The 21,243-nt window shown below is 36.2% G+C and overlaps 1 protein-coding gene across 4 annotated transcripts in view; it reads right to left on the bottom strand.

The window, feature by feature from the left end:
• The window catches only part of cacna1bb (calcium channel, voltage-dependent, N type, alpha 1B subunit, b), a 264,119-nt gene that overhangs the window by 51,956 nt on the left and 190,920 nt on the right, over positions 1-21,243 (bottom strand). For all 4 annotated transcript variants that reach the window (XR_012396671.1, XR_012396670.1, XM_017352993.4 and 1 more), the window contains 6 exons: positions 15,071-15,167; positions 9,530-9,690; positions 7,746-7,886; positions 6,827-7,028; positions 2,603-2,767; positions 710-820 (listed from right to left, as the gene is read on the bottom strand). Coding sequence is in view for 2 of the 4 variants with exons in the window: in XM_017352993.4 (XP_017208482.3) it covers positions 710-820; positions 2,603-2,767; positions 6,827-7,028; positions 7,746-7,886; positions 9,530-9,690; positions 15,071-15,167 (877 nt within the window). In the remaining 2 variants the exon portion in view is untranslated. The remainder of the gene's footprint in view (positions 1-709; positions 821-2,602; positions 2,768-6,826; positions 7,029-7,745; positions 7,887-9,529; positions 9,691-15,070; positions 15,168-21,243) is intronic.

Genomic DNA, 21,243 nt, shown 5'->3' on the forward strand with positions numbered 1-21,243 from the left:
ATGTAGCCTCTTTGGTCTGATACTCACTGACTCCTCCGGCAATTCAAGCATGAGAGGTGGCCACTCTAATTAGTGTAACCCCTGCCGGTCCTAAAGCACCCAACCCGCTCCAAGCTGGGATCGAACCGGTAACCCTCAGGGGTGTTGGTTGCTCTAACAAGGAGGCTAAAGAACACGGCAATATATATATATATATATATATATATATATATATATATATATATATATATATATATATATATRTGTATGTATGTATGTATGTATGTATGTATGTATGTATGTATGTATGTATGTATGTATGTATATATATATAAATTATATATGTATGTATGTATGTATGTATGTATGTATGTATGTATGTATGTATGTATGTATGTATGTATGTATATATATATAAATTATATATATATATATATATATATATATATATATATATATATATATATATATATATATATATATATATATATATAATTTCCGAATTTTTATATATATATATAACTGAATTTTAAATGTCTCTGGTCTAGCAAACCAAAGTTCATGATCAGTTCATGATGAAACATCTTCACTGCCTGTCAGGTTCAGTACCATTTTTGTAAACTGAAAGAACTTACATTTTTCAGCAGTTAGTTGTGCTACACATGGAGAGTAACTGTATCAAATGTTGACTATATTGATAAAGGTAATATGAGAGTGTGTCCAGTCTCACCAGAGGACCGAAGGCGATGACCTTGAGAACACACTCCAGTGTGAAGAGTGCAGTGAAGATGATGTTCAGCCACTTCAACATGTCCTCATAAGGTTTAGGAGCACCATGGAACTGCAGAAAGCACAAACACACAGTGATAGTGGCTCACTAAAATATTCAGAACACCAGTAAAATGAGAAATGACTTATTGATAGTGTCCACATCAGTTCACATACAGTAAGGAAGACTGCTGAAGCTCAATCAGAGCACTGCAGTCTCTCAATGTGTGTCTACAACCTTGGCAGTGTTTTATAACTGAAGAAATAAAAATAGAGGAGCTAAGGGAACTTCCTGTTGGCAATTTACCAGGCGAACCATTGACTGATGAACTCTAGGCTGCTCTAGACATTATGCCTGGATGTTTGAAAACACTCATTTAATTTCAAATGCCTCTTTTTGTTCGATTTCAAATGAATTAGAAAGTCCTCTGGATTACTGCCAGGCCATAGAGAGTTATGGGGGAAATAAAAGCATCCTAGATAAATGACTGAACATAAATTTCCATTTTTAACCTTTTTTTTTTTTAAATAACTGAAGCTGGTTTATATTAGGTGTTATTTGATACAATGCCCTTATAATGTAGATATGTGGTTTTACATTGATTGGATGAAACTAATTGTCTATTTTAATGAAAATGCAAGCACTGTATCCATTTAAAAGTGGACAAAAGATGTTCAATCTTCTGAATGTGTACAGAGAAGGAACTCATACTGACTTGTGTGTGTACAACAATCTTATTTTCCATTAATTTTCTATGTAAATGTGGTTGAGGGCCATACATAACCATTATACTCTCACGTCTTCTGCAACACCGTGTTTTTTAGACACCTTGTCAAGATAAAACAGTTTCAGCTTTTACATGCAGATGCGCTCATTAATGTCAGAGCAGTGGACCAATCAGAAGAATATATACAAAAGCATATATACACTCACCGGCCACTTTATTAGGTACAATTTCTAATCACCCAATCACATGGCAGCAACTCAATGCATTTAGGCATGTAGACATGGTCAAGACAGTCTGCTGCTGTTAAAATCGAGCATCGGTAGTATGTACAAATTGCACAGGCTCACTAAAATTGCACAATAGAAGATTGGAAAAATGTTGCCTGGTCTGATGAATCTCAATTTCTACTGTGACATTCGGATGGGAGGGTCAGATTTTGGCGTCAGCAACATGAAAGGATGGATACATTCTGCATTGTATCAATGGTTCAGGCTGGTGGTGGTGGTGTAATTGTGTGGGGGGTATTTTCTTGGCACACTTTGGGCCCATTAGTACTAACTGAGCATCGTATCAATGCCCCAGCCTACTTGAGTATTGTTGCTGACCATGTTCATCCCCTTATGACCACAGTGTACCCTTCCTCTGATGACTAATATCAGCAGGATAACGCGCCATAGTATAAGTTTGTGAATCATTTCAGACTGGTTTCTTGAACATGACAAAGAGATCACTGTACTCAAATGGCCTCCACAGTCACCAGATCTAAATCCAATAGAGTACCATTGGGATGTGGTGGAATGGGGGATTCGCATCACAGTGTGTACATGTGTAGCCGACAAATCTGCAGCAACTGTGTGATGTCATCATGTCAATATGGACCAAAATCTCTTTTTAAACCTTGTAGAATTTATACCACAAAGAATTAAGGCAAAAGAGGTCCAACCCAGTACTAGTAAGGTGTACCTAATAAAGTGGCCGGTGTGTGTGTGTGTGTATATATATATATATATATATATATATATATATATATATAATTTCAAATTTACTTTTTAAAGCAGCATAAGACTAGCTAGCTTGATAATAAATTCCACTTCTTTACCTGACTTTCTGAAGTTAGCAGATTTTACCTTCATCATGAGCACCACTGTATTGATGGCGATCATGGTCAGGATGGAGTACTCAAACGGAGTCGACACCACAAACTTCCACATCTTGTACTGGTAAGAGTTCTTGTCTTGCGGCATGTAGCGAGTCAGAGGTTTAGCATTGATGGCAAAGTCAATACAAGCTCGCTGTGGAAGAAATCAAAGCATAATGAGATGTTGAAGTGAATGTCTACAAGCGTACATCAACTCATCATCTTGATCCTTCTGTGTTTGATTATTAGAAGAGCACTGCTTTTCCCAGAGCTCCAAATCAAACGCATGAAAGGCTGTGAATGAATGAGCACTAGCAGACAAACATCAAACCAGCGGGACAAAACTGCACGATTTAATATTTAAACACAGCCTAATATGTCATTTGGGAGAGGATACAGATATTCAGATACTGAACAAGACGCATGTAAGGAAATCACTTTAGAGAGAGAAAGGAGAATATGCATGAAAAGAGCTAGATGATTAAAAGCTTACATAATCATTTTGACTTAAAATATATCTTTTTACTTTTTGTCCAGAATTCAAATGAACCCATTTAATGAGCTCAGGGAAACAAGAAAAAAAGTTACATATTTAATTTGTACAGTAGACTGATGCAGTGGTGCAGTAGGTAGTGCTGTCACCTCATAGCAAGAAAGTCGCTGGTTCAAACCACTGCTGGGTCAGTTGGCATTTCTGTGTGGAGTTTAGAGGTTCTCCCCCCCCCTTCGCGTGGGTTTCCTCTACCTGCTCAGGTTTCCCCCACAGTCCAAAGACATGCGGTACAGGTTAATTGGATAGGCTAAATTGCCCGTAGTGATTGAGTGTATATGGTTGCTTCCCAGAGATGCGTAAAACATGTGCTGGATAAGTTGGCGGTTCATTCCGCTGTGGTGACCCCGGTTTAATAAAGGGAGTAAGCCGAAAAGAAAATGAATGGATGAATAATTTGTACAGTACATTACGTTGATCAGATTTCTGAAATATAAACTGGAGATATTTTATAGTTTAGTGGTCAAAATATAATTGTAATATTTTAGTATTGAATTACTTAATTAATGAAATGAAACAGGTAACTAAGCGTTTTTGCACTGTACTTTAATAATCACATTTCAAGCTATCATTAATTATCATTGATAAATTATAAATTATGATGATGTTTTCAAGTCAATCTGGCTAGTCAAAATTTTTTATACATTCATTTATTTTCTTTTCTGCTTAGTCCTTTTATTAACCTGGGGTCGCCACAACGGAATGAACTGCCAACTTATCCAGCATATGTTTTAGGCAGCGGATGCCCTTCCAGCTGCAACCCATCTCTGGGAAACATCCATACACACTCATTTACACTCATACACTACGCACAATGTTTCCTACGCGTGTCTTTAGACTGTGGGGGAAACCGGAGCACCCGGAGTAAACCCATGCGAACGCCTAGAGAACATGCAAACTCCACACAAACATTTTAGTTTTTTTTTAAATAAAAATTAAACAACACAAAAGTCAAATTTAACCATTGAAAATAACAAACAGAACAAATATGATTATAACTGAGTTATGAGAAGGCCCACACGGAATCTTCGCGCTCAGAATTCCGCAGATTTCCACAGGTTTTTAGCCCATCATTAATTCTGTTTATTTACATGTGCAAATGTGTGTAGATTTATATTTATTCAAGTTTTACTATAAGTAATGACTAATATGAAAATGTTCATATGATTTATTTACAATACAGTTTGTATTATATGAGAGTCTTGCTTTGATTACCAAATAAATTGGATCTGCATTGTAGACATTAAATAAAAGTTACAAAGCTATTATTTTGTATGTAATATATTTAGTTTTTAGTTATTATACTTTTAAAATCATTCCATATAAATCAGCAGATTTTTAACAAAATTCTCGGCAGAAATAGCAAAAAAAAAATGTCTGCAGAATTTGTCTGGCCCTAGTTATGAGTTATTTACACTTTATTTAACATTGCATTGGTTTACTGATCTGCTTACTATGCCTATGTAATGCACTTCAAATCAAATATTAAGGAGGCTAAATAACTCCTATGTTACCCTGTTTCCACTCGGCATTATAGTGTGATCTAAGGCACATCATCATTTCCAAACTGTTATTAAGGCCCAATCCCAATTCTAATCCTTAGCCCTTCCCCAGACCCCTACCTCACATTTTGTGCATTTACGTGAAGGGTTGTCCCAATTCTCTATAGCTTGAAGGCGTAGGGATAAGGGGAAGGGCTAGATACCTCTCGAATGAGAGATTTTTCAGGACCACACTTGAAACCAAGGAGTATGAAAATTTCCCAGAATACACCAGCCACAACAGCAGAATAGCTGCACCCAGAAGTAAAGAGATCCACAAATTAGTATTTTTTGTCATAATTACGAATTTTTACAACAAACAAGCACATGTTTTAATATATTCATTACCGCGTTTGTGTTTTACCGTCATGCTTAAAAAAAAAAAACGCTAAAATAAAAAACGCTAAATTTCGCTATCCGTAATCCATAATAATACAGTAGCTCCTGTACAAATCAACATTCTGACACTCGATGACACTCGAATAGCCTGTCAGAAAAGTCTAGTGGCTGGGAATGGGCTTTTTACAGTGTCTGCTATAATGTTAATCTTGTTTTCTTGTGTTTAAATGAATATGGCCACGGTGTAAATGCACAGCACAGTTACACGATTATTGCCACATTATATCATTATGATATCATGATATTGTTGCCTTCAGTAATGTCCTGAAGATAAAAACCACAAAAATAAAGCAACTGGAATAACTACAGCAGTCGCGATCGTTGATATCATATAAAGCAAGAGATCATGATGACATATAATGAATTGTGCAGGTATTGTAGTGCTGTCCCATTTTTTTAGGGATAAATTTTGAAGCCCTTCCCCTTCATGCTCTGTATGAAGGGCCAAGAGGAAAGGGGTACAAAAAATAGAATTGAGATTGGGCCTAAAATGTGTTCAAAAGCACTTCATGACCAACCATGCACAAGATGACATTTGTAAACAGTATCATATGTGAATGCTACCTCTGAAATAGAGGTGGGAATCCATAGGGACTTTTTGATCCGATCCGATTTTTGGAGTCCCAATTCAATTCCAAAACGATTCTTTATTCACATGTTTTCCTATTTCTTCTGCTGTACATTTACAACTTAAAATTTTTGACCATAACTTGAGCTATTCTATGCTGTTTTTAATAACTGGAATCTTTATAAAATAGTAGTGCCATTTCAAAAATTATTTGATTAAAGTATATTCAGTTTATTCAGTATCATTAATATTAAAAAAGAAATATATAGACTGTCATAATCTAATTTTAATACAGAATAAATTCTGATCTTGTAAGAATTGGTCAGAAAAAAAATCCAATGCATTGATGAATACATTGTTTTTATCATATCTTTAAGGTTATTGCACACTGCCTCCAAAACTTTCATCCGTCAAAAAAATTGAATAGTGTTTTGCGGGACTGAGAAATACATCTTAAAGTCAATGTGAACCAAACGTTTCTGAGACGTTATTACAGTATGTTGATGCACTTCCAACTGAAACAGAGTACTGAGTAGGGGGCAGGGCTTTCTTTTGTGTATCATTCCCTCATAGCAAACTAACAGTAAGAAAAGGTATTAATATGCAGTTGCCACTGTAAAATGTGAAAGCAAAGGGTCAGACTTTAATTGAAGATGATCAAAACAAACAGTTTTTTTTTTTCCAGTGGATTAATTTGCACTAGATTAATTGATCACCTTAAAAATAAGAATGTAAGTTAGCAACAGTATCATTGTAAATTTTGATTTCACATGCACTTTAATACCGAGGACTTAGTAAGCATCAGATAACCGAGTCAGAGAGTTGAGAGAGTTCAGCATGACTGGTCTTATAGCTCCTCCTGGGCTTTACTTCTGTACATGTGTTTGTCAAAGCAGTTTAAAGTCAAGGTGATAGAGATACAGACAGACAGATGCATTGGATTCACAAAGGTGAGATGAATTCTCTTAAGAGCGCTCCTCTTCCAGGCACCTCACAACTGTCCATGCATGTATGAAACATGACTTTGACCTTGTATTTGCATGCACAATGAAAGTCCTTTTTAAGCAACACTGGATGGTGCCTACAGTTTGCCGTCATTTTCTCTACTTGTCTGCTTATGGTTGATTTTAACTGACTATTTACTGTAGGTCATACCTCGTTCTTTTCCAAGCTGCACTCGGACATGGCTTTATCCCCCTGCTCCTGGAATGTGATGATGATCAAAGCCACAAAGATGTTGACAAAGAAGAAGGGAAAGACGATGAAGTAGACCACATAGAAGATGGAGGTTTCCATGCGATATCCTGGACTGGGACCCTGGTCTTCATACGTGGCATCAACAGAGTGTTTCAGCACACTAGAGAACACAAACTTTTTTTAGCATTTTAAAATATTATTTTATCAAAATAATAAAACAAAATAAAATAAAATAAATATGAAATATAATTGTTTTATATAAAATTACAATAATGCAAAACTAAATTAAATAAAAAAAATAATTAAATTAATTAAAATAATAATAATAATAATAATAAAGCAAATATATATAAATAAATTCAATAAAATATAAAAATAACTATAAATATATATACATACACACACATATATATACGGATTGACTGACAGAGTAAAAACCATAGAAAATGAAGGGGAAAAGTGTATTTACACTGTACAGTGGTTTAGAACGCATGTCTTTGCCCATAAAACTTGAGTAGGAATGCAGAGATATCACAGAGAACCAGAGGCAGCTTTTGAATGTTAAAGAAGGATATGAATTAAATATGAAAAACTTTCTGGACTTTCTTGTTGCAGCGTCTGATTTTCTCTTTCGTAACCAAGTATGTTTTTCTATGAATAAAAGAGTTTTGAGTAAGAAAGAAACCAGTGGGTGGAATACTGATTTTACCAGAGAGAGCAGAGCAAGAAGATGATCTCATAAAGAAGAAAACCATCAGAGTAGGAAAAGCTACATTATACTTATGTCATCACAGTACACATGTGTGAGTGAGTGTGTGTTTGTGTGTGTGTGTGTGTGTGTGTGTGTGTGTGTGTGTGATAGATGAAGTGAACTTACAGTGGCCAGCCCTCTCCTGTAGACACAGTGAAGAGGGTCAGAAAGGCCCACAGGACGTTGTCATAATGGAAGTCGTACTTCTTCCACTCGCGCGGCTGCGTCATGGCCACTCCATCACTGCCGTACTCCAAGAACTGACCCCTGATGAACACACACCAATATTTTACCATTCTGCTTTGATTCATTCTCTTTTCTCTTAGTTTTCATTTTAAATCATTTATATTCTAAAGATGATAACGTTTCTTGGAGGAACAGTTCACCAAAAAAAAGAACTTACCCCAACTTTGAATAAAAGTGTCTGCTAATAAGGTATACAGTAGTCAACATTTGAAATGGTTCAAAACCTTTCATTAAAGCTGTCCTAAAACCTTTAAACAACACCTATTCTTGCCTTAGGACAATTCGGAAAAACGTTTTTGATCCACTTAAGATGTTGACTACTGTATTTAATTTAACTTTTAACATTTTTTTGTCTCAAAAACACACACACATTCACTTTGTAAGACATGCATTAAGACATGTATTTCCTATAGATGTCAATGTGTACCAGCTTCCAACATTCTCCAAAATATCTTCTATTTTACTTAACAGAAAAAAGACACTTAGCAGCAATTTGAGAGTAAAAGGTGAGTCAGTTTTTAATTCTGGGTAAACTATCCCTTTAAGAGTTTGAAATGAGTAAACCATGATACACTGAAAAAAAATGATGTCTGCAAATTTATATGTGTTGAATTTGAACCAACCCAGGATCATTCTAAAAAAAGTACCGCTATATACATTTCTGAAAAGTGCTAAATACGTCCAAGGAGCTTCGTTTTTTGCAGTTTTTGTTATCGCGAATCAACCTGCGGTCGCTGTGTGCGCTTTTTGAGATCTCAAATTTCTCTCTCTAGTGCAATTTGCGCCTGCATGCTATTCTTGTGTAAATCCACCAGAGGTCCCTGTCGACTGACTGACTGACTGAATGATTGACTGACTGACCGACTGATTGACCCACCCTCCTCCTTCTCTAAAACACAACCAATAGTGTTCTCAAAAGCATAGATTGACCTGCCCACCTACCTCCCTAAACCCAACTGACAGTTTTAAAAAGTAATCCAGAAAAAGAAAAGCCTTTAACTGATTTGTACCATGTTTTCAGATTTTTACCACATTCTCACACTGTTATTTACTTGTTTATTTTATTTTATGGCTTCTGTTTTTACCTGCTTTCTGGAACAGTTCTTCACCAGACTCGAACCCTGTCATCATGGTCAACTCTTTCTGCCTTTCAAATCTGCTGAAGTACATGGCGAGCTACTGAAGAAACTGGTAACAGCGGAACAGCCGACCATATGGAGGTAAGTGGTCAGCTGGTATGCGCGAAAAGGAACGGCGTCATACCGCCCCATAGCGTTCGCTTTAAAGACGAAATGCAGCCATAAGTATAGCTCTGGCTACATAATTTGAGATCTCCAGAAATGTATACAGGGCTACGTTTTCAGAAAGAGCCTATGTTGATTTGAATAAACAAATTAAACTTAGTAATGTTCAGTTTAATTTGTTTGTTTAAATTTAGCCCAAATAAATTGTTTACAATGACTTTTGAGATCAGACAGCTTTTTAAAAGTATAAATTCAAAAACCGGTAACATTATATAAATACAACTAAAACAACACTGCTTCACTCTTTCATATTTCATATTTCATCCTTTTCTACGTTCACCTTTGCTGTACCTTTCTGTCTCCATTCCCTCTTTCTCCTCCATCCACCATGCAAAATATACCCAGACAGTCCAGTCGTACCTGCAGTCCTTCTCCAGGGCTTTGGACTCATCGGTGCAGTGGAAAAACTTCCCCTTGAAAAGCTGCACGGCGATGACCGCGAAGATGAACATGAAGAGGATGTAGACGATGAGGATGTTGAGCACATTCTTCAGAGAGTTCACCACGCAGTCAAACACGGCCTGCGGACGCGTAAACAGTCCAAATCACATCTTCTGCCACTGACCGTAATGCGTACCTTCGTTAAATTCATCCGTGTCATTAATGTCACAACTTTGCTAATTATAGGCTGTGGCAGAGTCCTAATTGATTACTGCTCATCTTGCTCTACACTGCAACACCATTGCATATTCGCTGAGAATAAAACCGGAGTAGGGGGGAGGTATAAATCTTCTAATTTTTCTGTCATTTCTGCTCATTTAATGTCCTCAGGGTATCATTATTAGCTCTGAGTAGTGTATATTTTTCGGCATTAATGCTAATAAGATCTCTGTAGGCAGGATAAATGTCTGTGTGGCCCTTTGAGGCTTCGTGTGTGCATTACAGCTAAACTGCAGTCCTATTTGTTAGTCTATTATTTGCTCTAACGCCACCGGTGACGGATGAATCTTCAGCCGAATGAACAAACGATGGTGTGAAATGTAAGTTTAAATGTATAATATGGCCATGTAATGAGATAACAGTGAGTGTCTCGAAAACTATTTGTTTGTGTGGCTAAGTGTATGATTTGATTAGAGAGAAAGATGCAGCAAGGCTGTTAATGTCGAGGTTTACACAATGAGTATCCCTGCCTGCGATATACACACACATTTATACAGTAGCATATAAGAAGGTAAACAAGCTACTCGCATTTACATTAAACTTTTAATTGTTCTTTTCTTTACCCACTGTTTTTGAAAACAGGTTAACTTTACAAGTAATCTAGAGGTAAAGTTGTGTTTTACAATTTTTTTTTAAACCATTCAGCCAGTCTCCAGGTCTGGTGGGAGCATTTTTATCTTAGCTTAGCATAAATCATTGAATTAGAATAGACCATTAGCATCCCATTCCAAATTGTAAAAAAATCAATGTTATACTTTCATTTTAGCGACATGATCAAGGAACTTTGCACTGTTAGCTAGCTACATAGCTGAGTACTATTTTCAGGTGCTGCATAATATCATTGCGCCTGCTGCTGTCATGGTATGACATAAAAGTTCCTTGATTATTACGCTGGAATAAGAGTATAGTTCCTACCCATACTGACTAGAAATTAGCAACTTTCATTTTCTTTTGGTCTTAGTACACAATGTAACTACAAAATAGTCAATCGTAAATTTATCAAAACTTTTTTTTTTAATGTAATGCTAATGGTCTAATCCAATTCAATGATTTATGCTAAGCTAAGCTAAAAGTGCTCGTGCCAAAGAAAGAGACCAGCTGAAGGTATTAAAAAATGATCAAACTCAACAGTTTACCTCTAGGGTGTTGTACAAACAGCATATTTCCAAGAAAAACATTCATATAAATGCTGATATTGAGCAATACACCAAGCTATCTTCAGAACAGCATACTAAGGATGCATAGTGTAAGCATCAAGCTATCTTTAAAAAAAAAAATAAATAAATAAATAATAATAATAATAAAAATCTTAAATTTCACTTAAGATAGTCTCTTAAAATAACAACAGAATAGTCAATCGTTATATAGGAGATTTATCAAAACTCAAACGAGAAGCTAATGGTCTAATCCAACTCAATGATTTATGCTAAGCTAAACTAAAAGTGTTGCTGCAGACACAGAGATTGGCTGAATGGTAAAAAAAAATCTCAAAATTTTGGTATAGATAGTCCCTTAAAATATCAACAGAAGAGGTAATCTGATAGACAGAGATCAGCTGAATGAATTAAAAAATGATCAAACTCAACAGTTTAACTCTAGGGAAGTTGTAAAATGAGTGTATTTCCAAGAAAAAAGGGATGTGTTTCTTTAAATGCTTATATTGAGCAGTACACTAGGCTACTTTCATAACAGCATTACAAGGATGTATAATGTGTGTAATGTAAAAAAAAATAAAACTTACAATTTTGCTAAAAACTAACAACAGAATAGTTAATCGTAATATATAAAATTTATTTGAATTATTTTTTTGTTGAATGTTTTTTGAATGAGATGCTAATGGTCTAATCCAATTCAATGATTTATGCTAAGCTAAGTTTAAAGTGCTCCTGCCAGACAAAGAGATCAGCTGAATGGATAAAAAAATTATCAAACAGTTTAACTCAGAAAATGACTGTATTTCGAAGAAAAAAGAGATGTGTTCCTTTGAATTCCTTATATTGAGCAGTACACCAGGCTATTTTCAGAACATCCTACTAAGGATACATAGTGTGAGCATCAAGCTATTTTTCAGTATGCATGGCTTACCTGCCTGACCTAGTAAAACAGAATGAGTGATACACAAACAGACCACATACATGCATAACACTACAATTTAATGCGCTCGACTTGAATATCCATTCCTAATTTGATAAATCTCCTTACTGACTAATGATTTGAGCATTCTGCCAAGATTTTAATATGCTGCATTAAGATTAGCAAATTAAAATGCATATACAGTATAATCATGTGGTAATAATGTAGCATGTTACAATTTGTTTATGCATGCGTGTTTATTTTTGCTGAACACCTACACTGTAAAACAGTGAATATCACTAGATGAAATAAGCTAGTTTAACTAATATTTTTTTAAAAGTTACTTTGACTTAATGAAAAATATCTATGATAACCCGTAAACCGATTATATTAAGCAGAACTGATTAAGTTAGGAATGATTTAGTCATATTTTTTGTGTTAACTCTAATGCTAGAAGCAATACCAAATCATTTGAGTAGCTGTATAATTGTTTCAAGAGTTCACATTTAGCTAATGATTGATTATAAAGCTTGTTTGGCATGCTGTCCCGTGAGAGAGCCCTAAGCTCATGAGATCTTTGAGCCTGGGGCTCCCTCCCGTTGCAAGGCGGGAGGGGAGTTTGAGCTCAGGTAGATCTCGAGAGCTCCCCTGCTGTAGTAACCAATGAACATTAAGCGATTCCTCTTGGAGATAACTATATACTAGGAGCATGTCTATGGTGCTGATTTGGATTAGTCAATTAACCTAATTTGCATATTTTTGGACGGTGGGAGGAAACCCGGGGGAAACCCACGTGAGCACAGGGAGAAATTGCAAACTCCACACAGAAATGTCTGCTGGTTTCTGACCAGTGCTATGCACTGGGCCACCGTGTCACCCATCTAGGAAGGAGGAGTAGGGGTGGAAGGGGGGACTCTTCAAAACGAAGATAGCAGTGGAATGAAACCCAGGGTATTTATAGTAGTTTAGGAGTCATCTGATTGAAGCATTGTGTATTGGATAATGCAGATCCAGCCGCTAGCAATCATAAGCACGTGATCCTCTCGAAATTAGTTTATACATAAACTTCACTTAAACTTTATGCATTCTTTTAACTGATCTTATACTGATTTGAACTTAAAGGGCCCTATCATACACCCGGCGCAATAACGAGCAAGACAAGTTTGCCCCGAGGTGTTGCTATTTTCAGACCAACGCAACCTTAATTTTCACGTTTTCCGCTATGTTGTTTAAATAGCAAATCCATTTGCACTACTTTGTGGACTCATGGGCGTTTCCATCTAAACACCCATGTTGGTGCGTTGATGTTTTGAGGAACTAAAATAGACTGTGCAATAGACCAGATGAAAGCAGGCCTAAAGTCCTCACATGTTGCTTAAAACACGCATGATTTACAACAATGTGCAAATATATTTACGAATGAAACATTTTACAAATTATTACTATTTTCTACATAGATATAAAAAACACTGCCTCCATGCCTTTTTTATTTCGGAGGGCATTTTTTTCAGTTAATTCATGACAACTCCCATTTGTATAATGTCATTAATATTATTATTATTATTATTATTATTATTATTATTATTATTAGTAGTAGTAGTAGTAGTAGTAGTAGTAGTAGTAGTATTTATCATATGCATATTGATATTTGTTTTATTAAAAACAAGCTTAAATTTGTCCACCTGTCAGGTTTTGGACCATATTGGTCATAGCACATGTGTTTAAATATAACTCAGTTTTTTAAGTGAAAGTAAAGGTCAATTGGAGGAGGCTAATTCTTTATCCTCACGCTGCAGATGGTCTGTTTAACTGTTTTCTTGCTAGTGAAGCATTCAGTTCTTCCACTTACAAAGTCTGCCTTGTTAATAGCAAATGTGCCATGGCGCTACGCAACTGACTCTTGAAGGGAAAAGGAGATGAGACTTTGGTTGGTTTATTCTCAAAATACACCCATAACTTATTAAGAGAATAAGCACAACCCTGTTAGACTATGTGCCACGACGCAGAGCACATTTATCCGTCCTTAAAACAACTAAAGTGGATTATTTACAGTTTTTTAAAGTTTACAGTACTTAAACCATTTGGATTCATACAGTAACGTAAATGGTTTGCCTCCATCATTTTCCTCAAACAGTTTTAGTTAAGTTAATTTGTCAGTTATGGCAGTGTTTACTGGTTAAGTGTGTATTTTGTTGTATGTAGCACGGAAGCATGCTACTATTATTTTCTAAAAAGACACATAATGCGGTATATGCCGAGCTAATGTGTTTCCCATACTGATAAACTTCCGGAGACCTGTTATTGTGAATTTTTTTCCATTTTATACGGTTCCTTTTACAGCATCGATGTTGCAATGTAATTCAAATACAATCAGTTAAACAGAGTTGAACATTCATTTAGTTGCTCAAGCTTAAAACAAGAGAAAAAGCCGTTTGCTCGCACGTCCCCGTCAGAATCGGCAGGTTAGCGCTGAAGCTCCATTGAATATACTGGAGTTAAAAAAATGCTTATATTATAAAGACATGGCGAGGAAAAATTTTATTTAATGCAGTGCTTCTTGTACAATCTGAAACCCACTTTATATCACCAGTGGAGATTGCTGATTTTTAAAGAAAAAAGACCTTAAACGCGCCAATTTTACATTGGCATACAATTCACCGGAAACGATTAACCCAGGTTACTGGCAAATTAAAAGTCCTATTAGCATGCTTCAGCATATACATTATTTAGCATTTATTGCATGCATTTAGTAATTAGTAAAACAGTATTTAGTACTATTATATACAAAAGTATTTATATTAAAGTATTAATATTTTAAATTTACTTATATTTTGTAGTTTTAGTTATAAATTTAATTTCTGTCTATGTTTTAGTACTTTACTTAATTTACTTATATTTATTTTAGGAATTGTAGCTTAATTTAGTTTAACTTGAACATTTATTTTAATTAAGTGACATCATTTAATGTTTTAAAGTTATGTTTTGTTTTGTTTTTAATGTAAATGTTTAAGCATTTTCTTTCAAATGACCGAATTCACCTCAACTAACAGAACTGCAATGTTCTTCTTACAAATTACTTTTTTTGATGGACCTTATCTTGTAATTTTACTGTGCATGGTCACAGAGGAGTAAGATTAGTGGGCAAGGAACCAGACAGACAGGCATTACCTTGAGTTTGGGCAATCTTTTGATTGTCTTCAAGGGTCTCAAGACTCGAAGAACCCTCAGGGACTTGATGGTGTTTATGTCCTTTCCTTTAGTTCCTCTGTAAGGAAAAAGCAATCACTCAGAAACATTTCCAACACACTTGCATTTTAACGCACACTTGAAGCGTTTTGTTTGATGTCATCTGCCAGCACATGCACAAAGCCTGAACTCAATTCAATTACATTTTAATGAGCTAATCACTTCCTCCAGCCCATCATGTAATTCAGAATTACATTAGCTAGAGTTTATCTGGTTAGTAAAAAGCATGCCTTATAGGGGAGGTTATTCTACAGAAACAAACCTACCTCTGAAGCTGACAATACATGTCGTTTAACATTTCTGTAAAATAACTGCTCATTCACCAGAAAAAGACACAAAGAACCATTCTAAAACGATGGTTTCTTTGTAAAACCACAGTTGGCCAAGTTATATTATGATACTGAGAATTATTTGTTTCTGCCAATGAAAAACTCATGATGCTAGGATGTTGTGAGTGGTTGCCAAATTGGTACATTTAGGCCCAATCCCAATTTAACCCTTTAGTTCTTCTACTAAAGTATATGAATCACTAAATGGCCTAGAACCTCAATACATTACAGATATGTTCACTGAATTTAAACCTAACAGATCACTCAGATCAATAGGATCAAGTAAATTAGAAATTCCAAGAGTTAAAGCAGGGTGAATCCGCCTTCAACTACTACACCCCAGCAGCTGGAATTAGCTTCCAGAAATAATCAGATGTGATCCAACATTAGGCACATTCAAATCAAGACTGAAAACACATCTGTTTAGCTGTGCCTTTACTGAATGAGCACATGTGCTACGTCGGACAGATCACACTATTATGTCTTTCTTTTCTTCTTCATTTTTTTAAATCTGTATTTTTTATCTGTTTTTAATCATTTTTATACTCTGTTGTTTTTATTTTCTTGTTTCTTTTATTCTTTAAACTTTAAATTAGCATTGTGTATTAAATGTGCTATATAAATAAACTTGCCTTGCCTACTTTAACCTAAACTGAACATAAATATTAGGGAAAAGGGGTGTCCCAATTCTCTTTCAGCTGTAGGTGTCAGACAGCCCTTCAAACAAAGATTTTGCGGGATCAGACTATAAATGAAGGGGATGCCCAAGCGAGCAAAGAGACTAACAAATAATTTTATTAATTTTTTTGTCATTAATAAGGATTTTTACAACTAACAAGAATTAGTATTATTATTTTCATGACACCGTTCATGTTTTACAGTCAGGTTCTTCGAATAAACATTTTAAAAAAAAATGATAAAAATTGCTAAAAGGAAATTCGCTAAAGGCAATTTGTAACTTTTTTGATTTAGTAGCTAATTCGTATGAATTTGTACATTTGTACATGCAAATTATTACAATTTGCTCATCTTCCAATGACTTAAAATTGTTACGTTTCCTTGTGGAATCAGGCTGGATAGTCCCAAAGCATATTTTCAATTCAGATACTAGATGACTTGATGTTATTGCGGTTACATCCATGAATATAAGGACTGTGTAAATAGACAGTGCAATTTCAAGCTAGTGACAAAATGTGCAGGGAATTTTAGTGGTGTCCCATTTCTTAGTGGAATATTTAAGGAAAAGGGTATAAAACAGAATTGGGATTGAGCCTTTGTGTTTTTGTTTGTTTCTGCTTTTGATCTTTATGTTTATATATTTTATTTCCTTTTTTTATACTGTCAAAAGGCTAAAAGCCACTGACAAGCATTTTATGGAATCCCCAAGAACCAGAATTTCTGTAAAAAAAAAAATCTTCTAATCTTCTAAATAAAAAGTCATCTAGTTTTTAGATGTGTTGAGGGTAAGTAAATTAGCAGCATTATTATCATATTCAAATTATCATATTTGGGTGAATTATTGCCCATACAATTTATTGTTAAATTTCCTAACCATAAGTATTTGCCATCATAACAGTAATGCTTGTTAATGATGTTTGAGTTCCATAAAGTTTAACTTTGTTTTCAGGATTGACTTAAAGTTAGGCTAAGTCACATCAATGTGACAAAGCTGAAAGATTCAGTCTCTGAATGTTACAGATGTAGTAAGTAAGTTTGCAATGAATGACATATGAAATTACACAGTTCAACAGAATGGAACTCACCTGAAAAAGATAAGAAACTGTTATTTTAAAACTCTTTGACTCTAAACTTCAGCAGACATGTTTATGCACACGAATGACCTCTATTTCAACCTTGTTTAATCCAAAAAGCTGAGTCCTTTCTGACCGGTGGGATGTTTCCTTGACAGCTATAATGGGCTGTCGAGCTTCACTAAGATAAGTTTTTTTTTTAGTTTTTTTTTTGGGATGTCTAAGACTTTCATCTTTCTAAATACCAAACTTCAAATGCTTGACACTGCAATTAAACTGTACTGTATATACCTTCCCAATACAAAACAGAGAACCGGACTCAGAAAGTCATACAGCAGCTTAGCTCTGTGATTGGTCTGCTTACTTTTTCTCTCCCATAAGGAGTTGGGATTTTTTCACACTGGCATGCAATGTCCATGCAATGTCTGTCAGTCTCACAAACACACCCCATGGGCACACAGGGATCTCTGCCCAGTGAGGTGCTCAACTATACTCCTATAGTTTTCAGAGGACCATTTTCACCAACCACCAAGCACACAGGATGTACAATGATGAGTTGCTTTTGTGATACATTCATCCATCTATTATTCTGACCATCAATCAATGATTCTGTCCAACCATCCATCAGCCCATCCAACCTTCATCCATCTACCCATCCATCCATTCATCCATCTGTGCATCCATCTATCAATTCTTCCAACCAGCCTTTCAAACACCCACCTTTCAATCCATTCTGATCATCCATTCATCAGTTCATCCATCCATCCATCCATCCATCTCTCCATCCATACATCTGTCAGTCCATCCAACCATTTATTCATCTATCCATCCATCCATCCATCCAGCCAGCCATTCATCCAACTACTCATCCATCCCTCCATCCATTCTGACCATCCATTCATCAGTCTGTCAGTACATCCATCCATCCATCCATTTATTCATCCATCTGAGTCCATTCAACTTCCCATCCATCCATCCATCCATCCATCCATCCATCCATCCATCCATCTATCCATCCATCCATCCATCTATCCATAAATGCATAATCTATCCATCAGTTCAACCATCTATTCATTCATTTATCCATCCATCCATCTGTCCATGCAACCAACCAACCAACCAACCAACCAACCATCCATCCATCCATCCATCTATCCATAAATGCATCATCTATCCATCAGTTCAACCATCTATTCATTCATTTATCCATCCATCCATCAGTCCATCCAACCATCCATTCAACTATCTATCCATCCATGCATCTGTCCATCAGTACATCCATCCGTCAATGCATCCATCTATCAGTCATCCAACCAGCCATCCATGCATCCATCTATCAATATATCCAACCATCCATCAATCCATCTTTCTATCCATCAGTCCATCCAACCATCCATTTAACTACCCATCCATCAGTCCATCCACCTGTCCATTCAACTACCAATCCATTCAACTACTCATCCATCCATCCATCCATCCATGCAACCAACCAACCAATCAACCATCCATCCATCATTCCATCAGTCCATGCATCCATTTATCAGTCTATCCATCCATCCATCCATCCAACCAGGCAACCAACCAACCATCCATTTATTCATCCATCCATACATCCATCCACTCATAATTCCATCCAACCATCCATCAATCTTCCCTAACTTCCCGTTCATCGTTCCAACCATCCATCTACCCATCCATCTGTCCATCCTGTCATTAGTCCATCAGTACATCCATTCATTCATGCATTCGTCCATCCATTCACCCATTCTGACAATCCATTCATCAGTCCATTAGCACATCTATTCATCCATGCGTCCATCCACCAGACCATCCATCCATCCATCCATCCATCCATCCATCCATCCATCAGTTCATCCAACCCTCCATCCAACTACCAATCCATCCACCAATACTTTCTGCCCATCTTCTGTCATTCATCCATCTTTCCTCCTATGCATCATACAAATTAAGACTTTTTATTTATGTAATACATTTTTGTTTTATCTTGGTTTAATAATATCCAAACCTGTCTTCACAGCTTGCCTTTAAATGTTTAACATATCGTAATATATTGTAAGAAATATAACTGAATCTCGAGGTCTTTTTTCTTTATTTTTTAGCCATCCATGTGCATACACTGTAAAGTACATAGTAAAACTCAGCAAATTTTCCTGCTTAACAATGTTGATTACATTAGACAACAAGTTCCCACTTTTTGCTGTAACTACCGCCAATAATTAGTGATCAGAAGTATTTCAGCATCCATTGACTGATTTTGCATTCTGGGTGCCTGTCCTCTGAAAACAGTAGGAGTAGTAGTTTCTATTAGCTTTTAAAAAGGTCATGTCACTGGGTCAAAGCAGGTCCATCCCCTTCAACAAAGGCTGAATGAGAGGAAGAACTGGAGGGTTGTGAGCTTAGATTGATCCTCGGGGAGGTTGGAGGGTAAAGGGTATGTTTTTATAGATATATAGACTGTCCCCACCTGGTCACGCTTTGCTGCGATCTGATGAGGAAAACCGATGGAAAAACCATGCACATGTGCACAAACATAGAAACACACACATAATAAGCCGCATCACAGACAGAGAATAAGCAATAAATGCAGACCAGCATGAAGAGATTAAATGAGATCAGAAAAGAAGAGAGCTTTCACTGAGCCAAAACACTGTGGAAGGACCAACAGCAAAGAAAGATTATAAAGCAACTCTAGTGCACAAAAACATTACAATAATCAAAAACATGATGAGTTACTGTTGCTCTGTAACATCTCTGCAAGATAAATCACATTCGGCAATAAATATATAAACACTGAAAAAATGAAACTGTGATAAAAATCACAAACACGAAAAGGTCACAGATCTGCAAAAGTCACATACACACAACCACACACACTATAAGGAAATGCATGCATTGGAGAAAGTTTCATGCAACTACTGCTGATGGATGTTGATTGTGTAAAGCAACTAAAATACAATGGATCAATTGTGTGCACTTTGCATAAATCCAGTCCTATTTTTCATCACCAGTCTTTTTATACTGAGTTCACACTGCACAATTTTAGTCCTGATTTTCAATCGCCCACCTGTTTTTGTGAAATCACTTACAAACGCCTAAAATTGGAAGCATATTTGTGCTCCTTTTCATCCATGTGACAATCACACCAAATGAGTTATCAAATACACAATCTGATAGAATCGCAGACACGTCAGAAATATCTGAAAGGGCAAATCTCCAGCCCAGGCTCATTGGAAATCCGTCTACATTTTGTGACAAGAAAGATAATATCTTGTCCTAAGTACATTTAGTTGCACAAATACACATCGATTTACAGTAAATACAAATTTAAGAATTCACGCAAGTACTGCAGATAAAGTCAATGCAAACAAAATAGAATGCACAGCAAACTTGCTCCAAAAAGACATAATTTGCCTCAATCACGTCTTCTTTGTGAATACAAAACAGTTTTACAAAAAAGGTTAATTTGCATGAGGTGGAAAACATCCCACAAGTAATTTAGAGCAAGCTTATACACTCAGCCTCTGTATAGGACTAAAGCACTTTTTCTGTGAAAACAACCACCTGGATGTACATTATCTCACTTTTTAAATGTAGTTTATTCATAAACTAATTTCGAGAGGATTACGTGCTTTTGATTTATCACGGCCGGTCTCGCATTTGCTAATCAATATCTTCCAATCATACGAGCCCTAAGCTACTATAAATAACCACAGTTTTCAGTTCACTTTATCTTCGTTTGGAAGAAACCCCCCTCCCCCCCTTATCTCCTCCTTTACCTCTGACTGGGCGACACGGCGGCCCATTGCTTAGCACTGCGAGCCCCACAGCAAGAACACTGCCGGCCCTGGTCCCACAGGACCGGTGGGTGTTTCTGCGAGAAGTTTGTATGTTCTCCCCGTGTCCGCGTGGGTTTTCCCCGGGTTCTCCGGTTTCCTCCCACCATCCAAAGACATTCAACATACATAATAACCAAGCATTTATTTAACCCTCTTGT

This window comes from Danio rerio, chromosome 21 (assembly GCF_049306965.1).
Source record: "Danio rerio strain Tuebingen ecotype United States chromosome 21, GRCz12tu, whole genome shotgun sequence".
NCBI classification, from domain to species: Eukaryota; Metazoa; Chordata; class Actinopteri; order Cypriniformes; family Danionidae; genus Danio; species Danio rerio.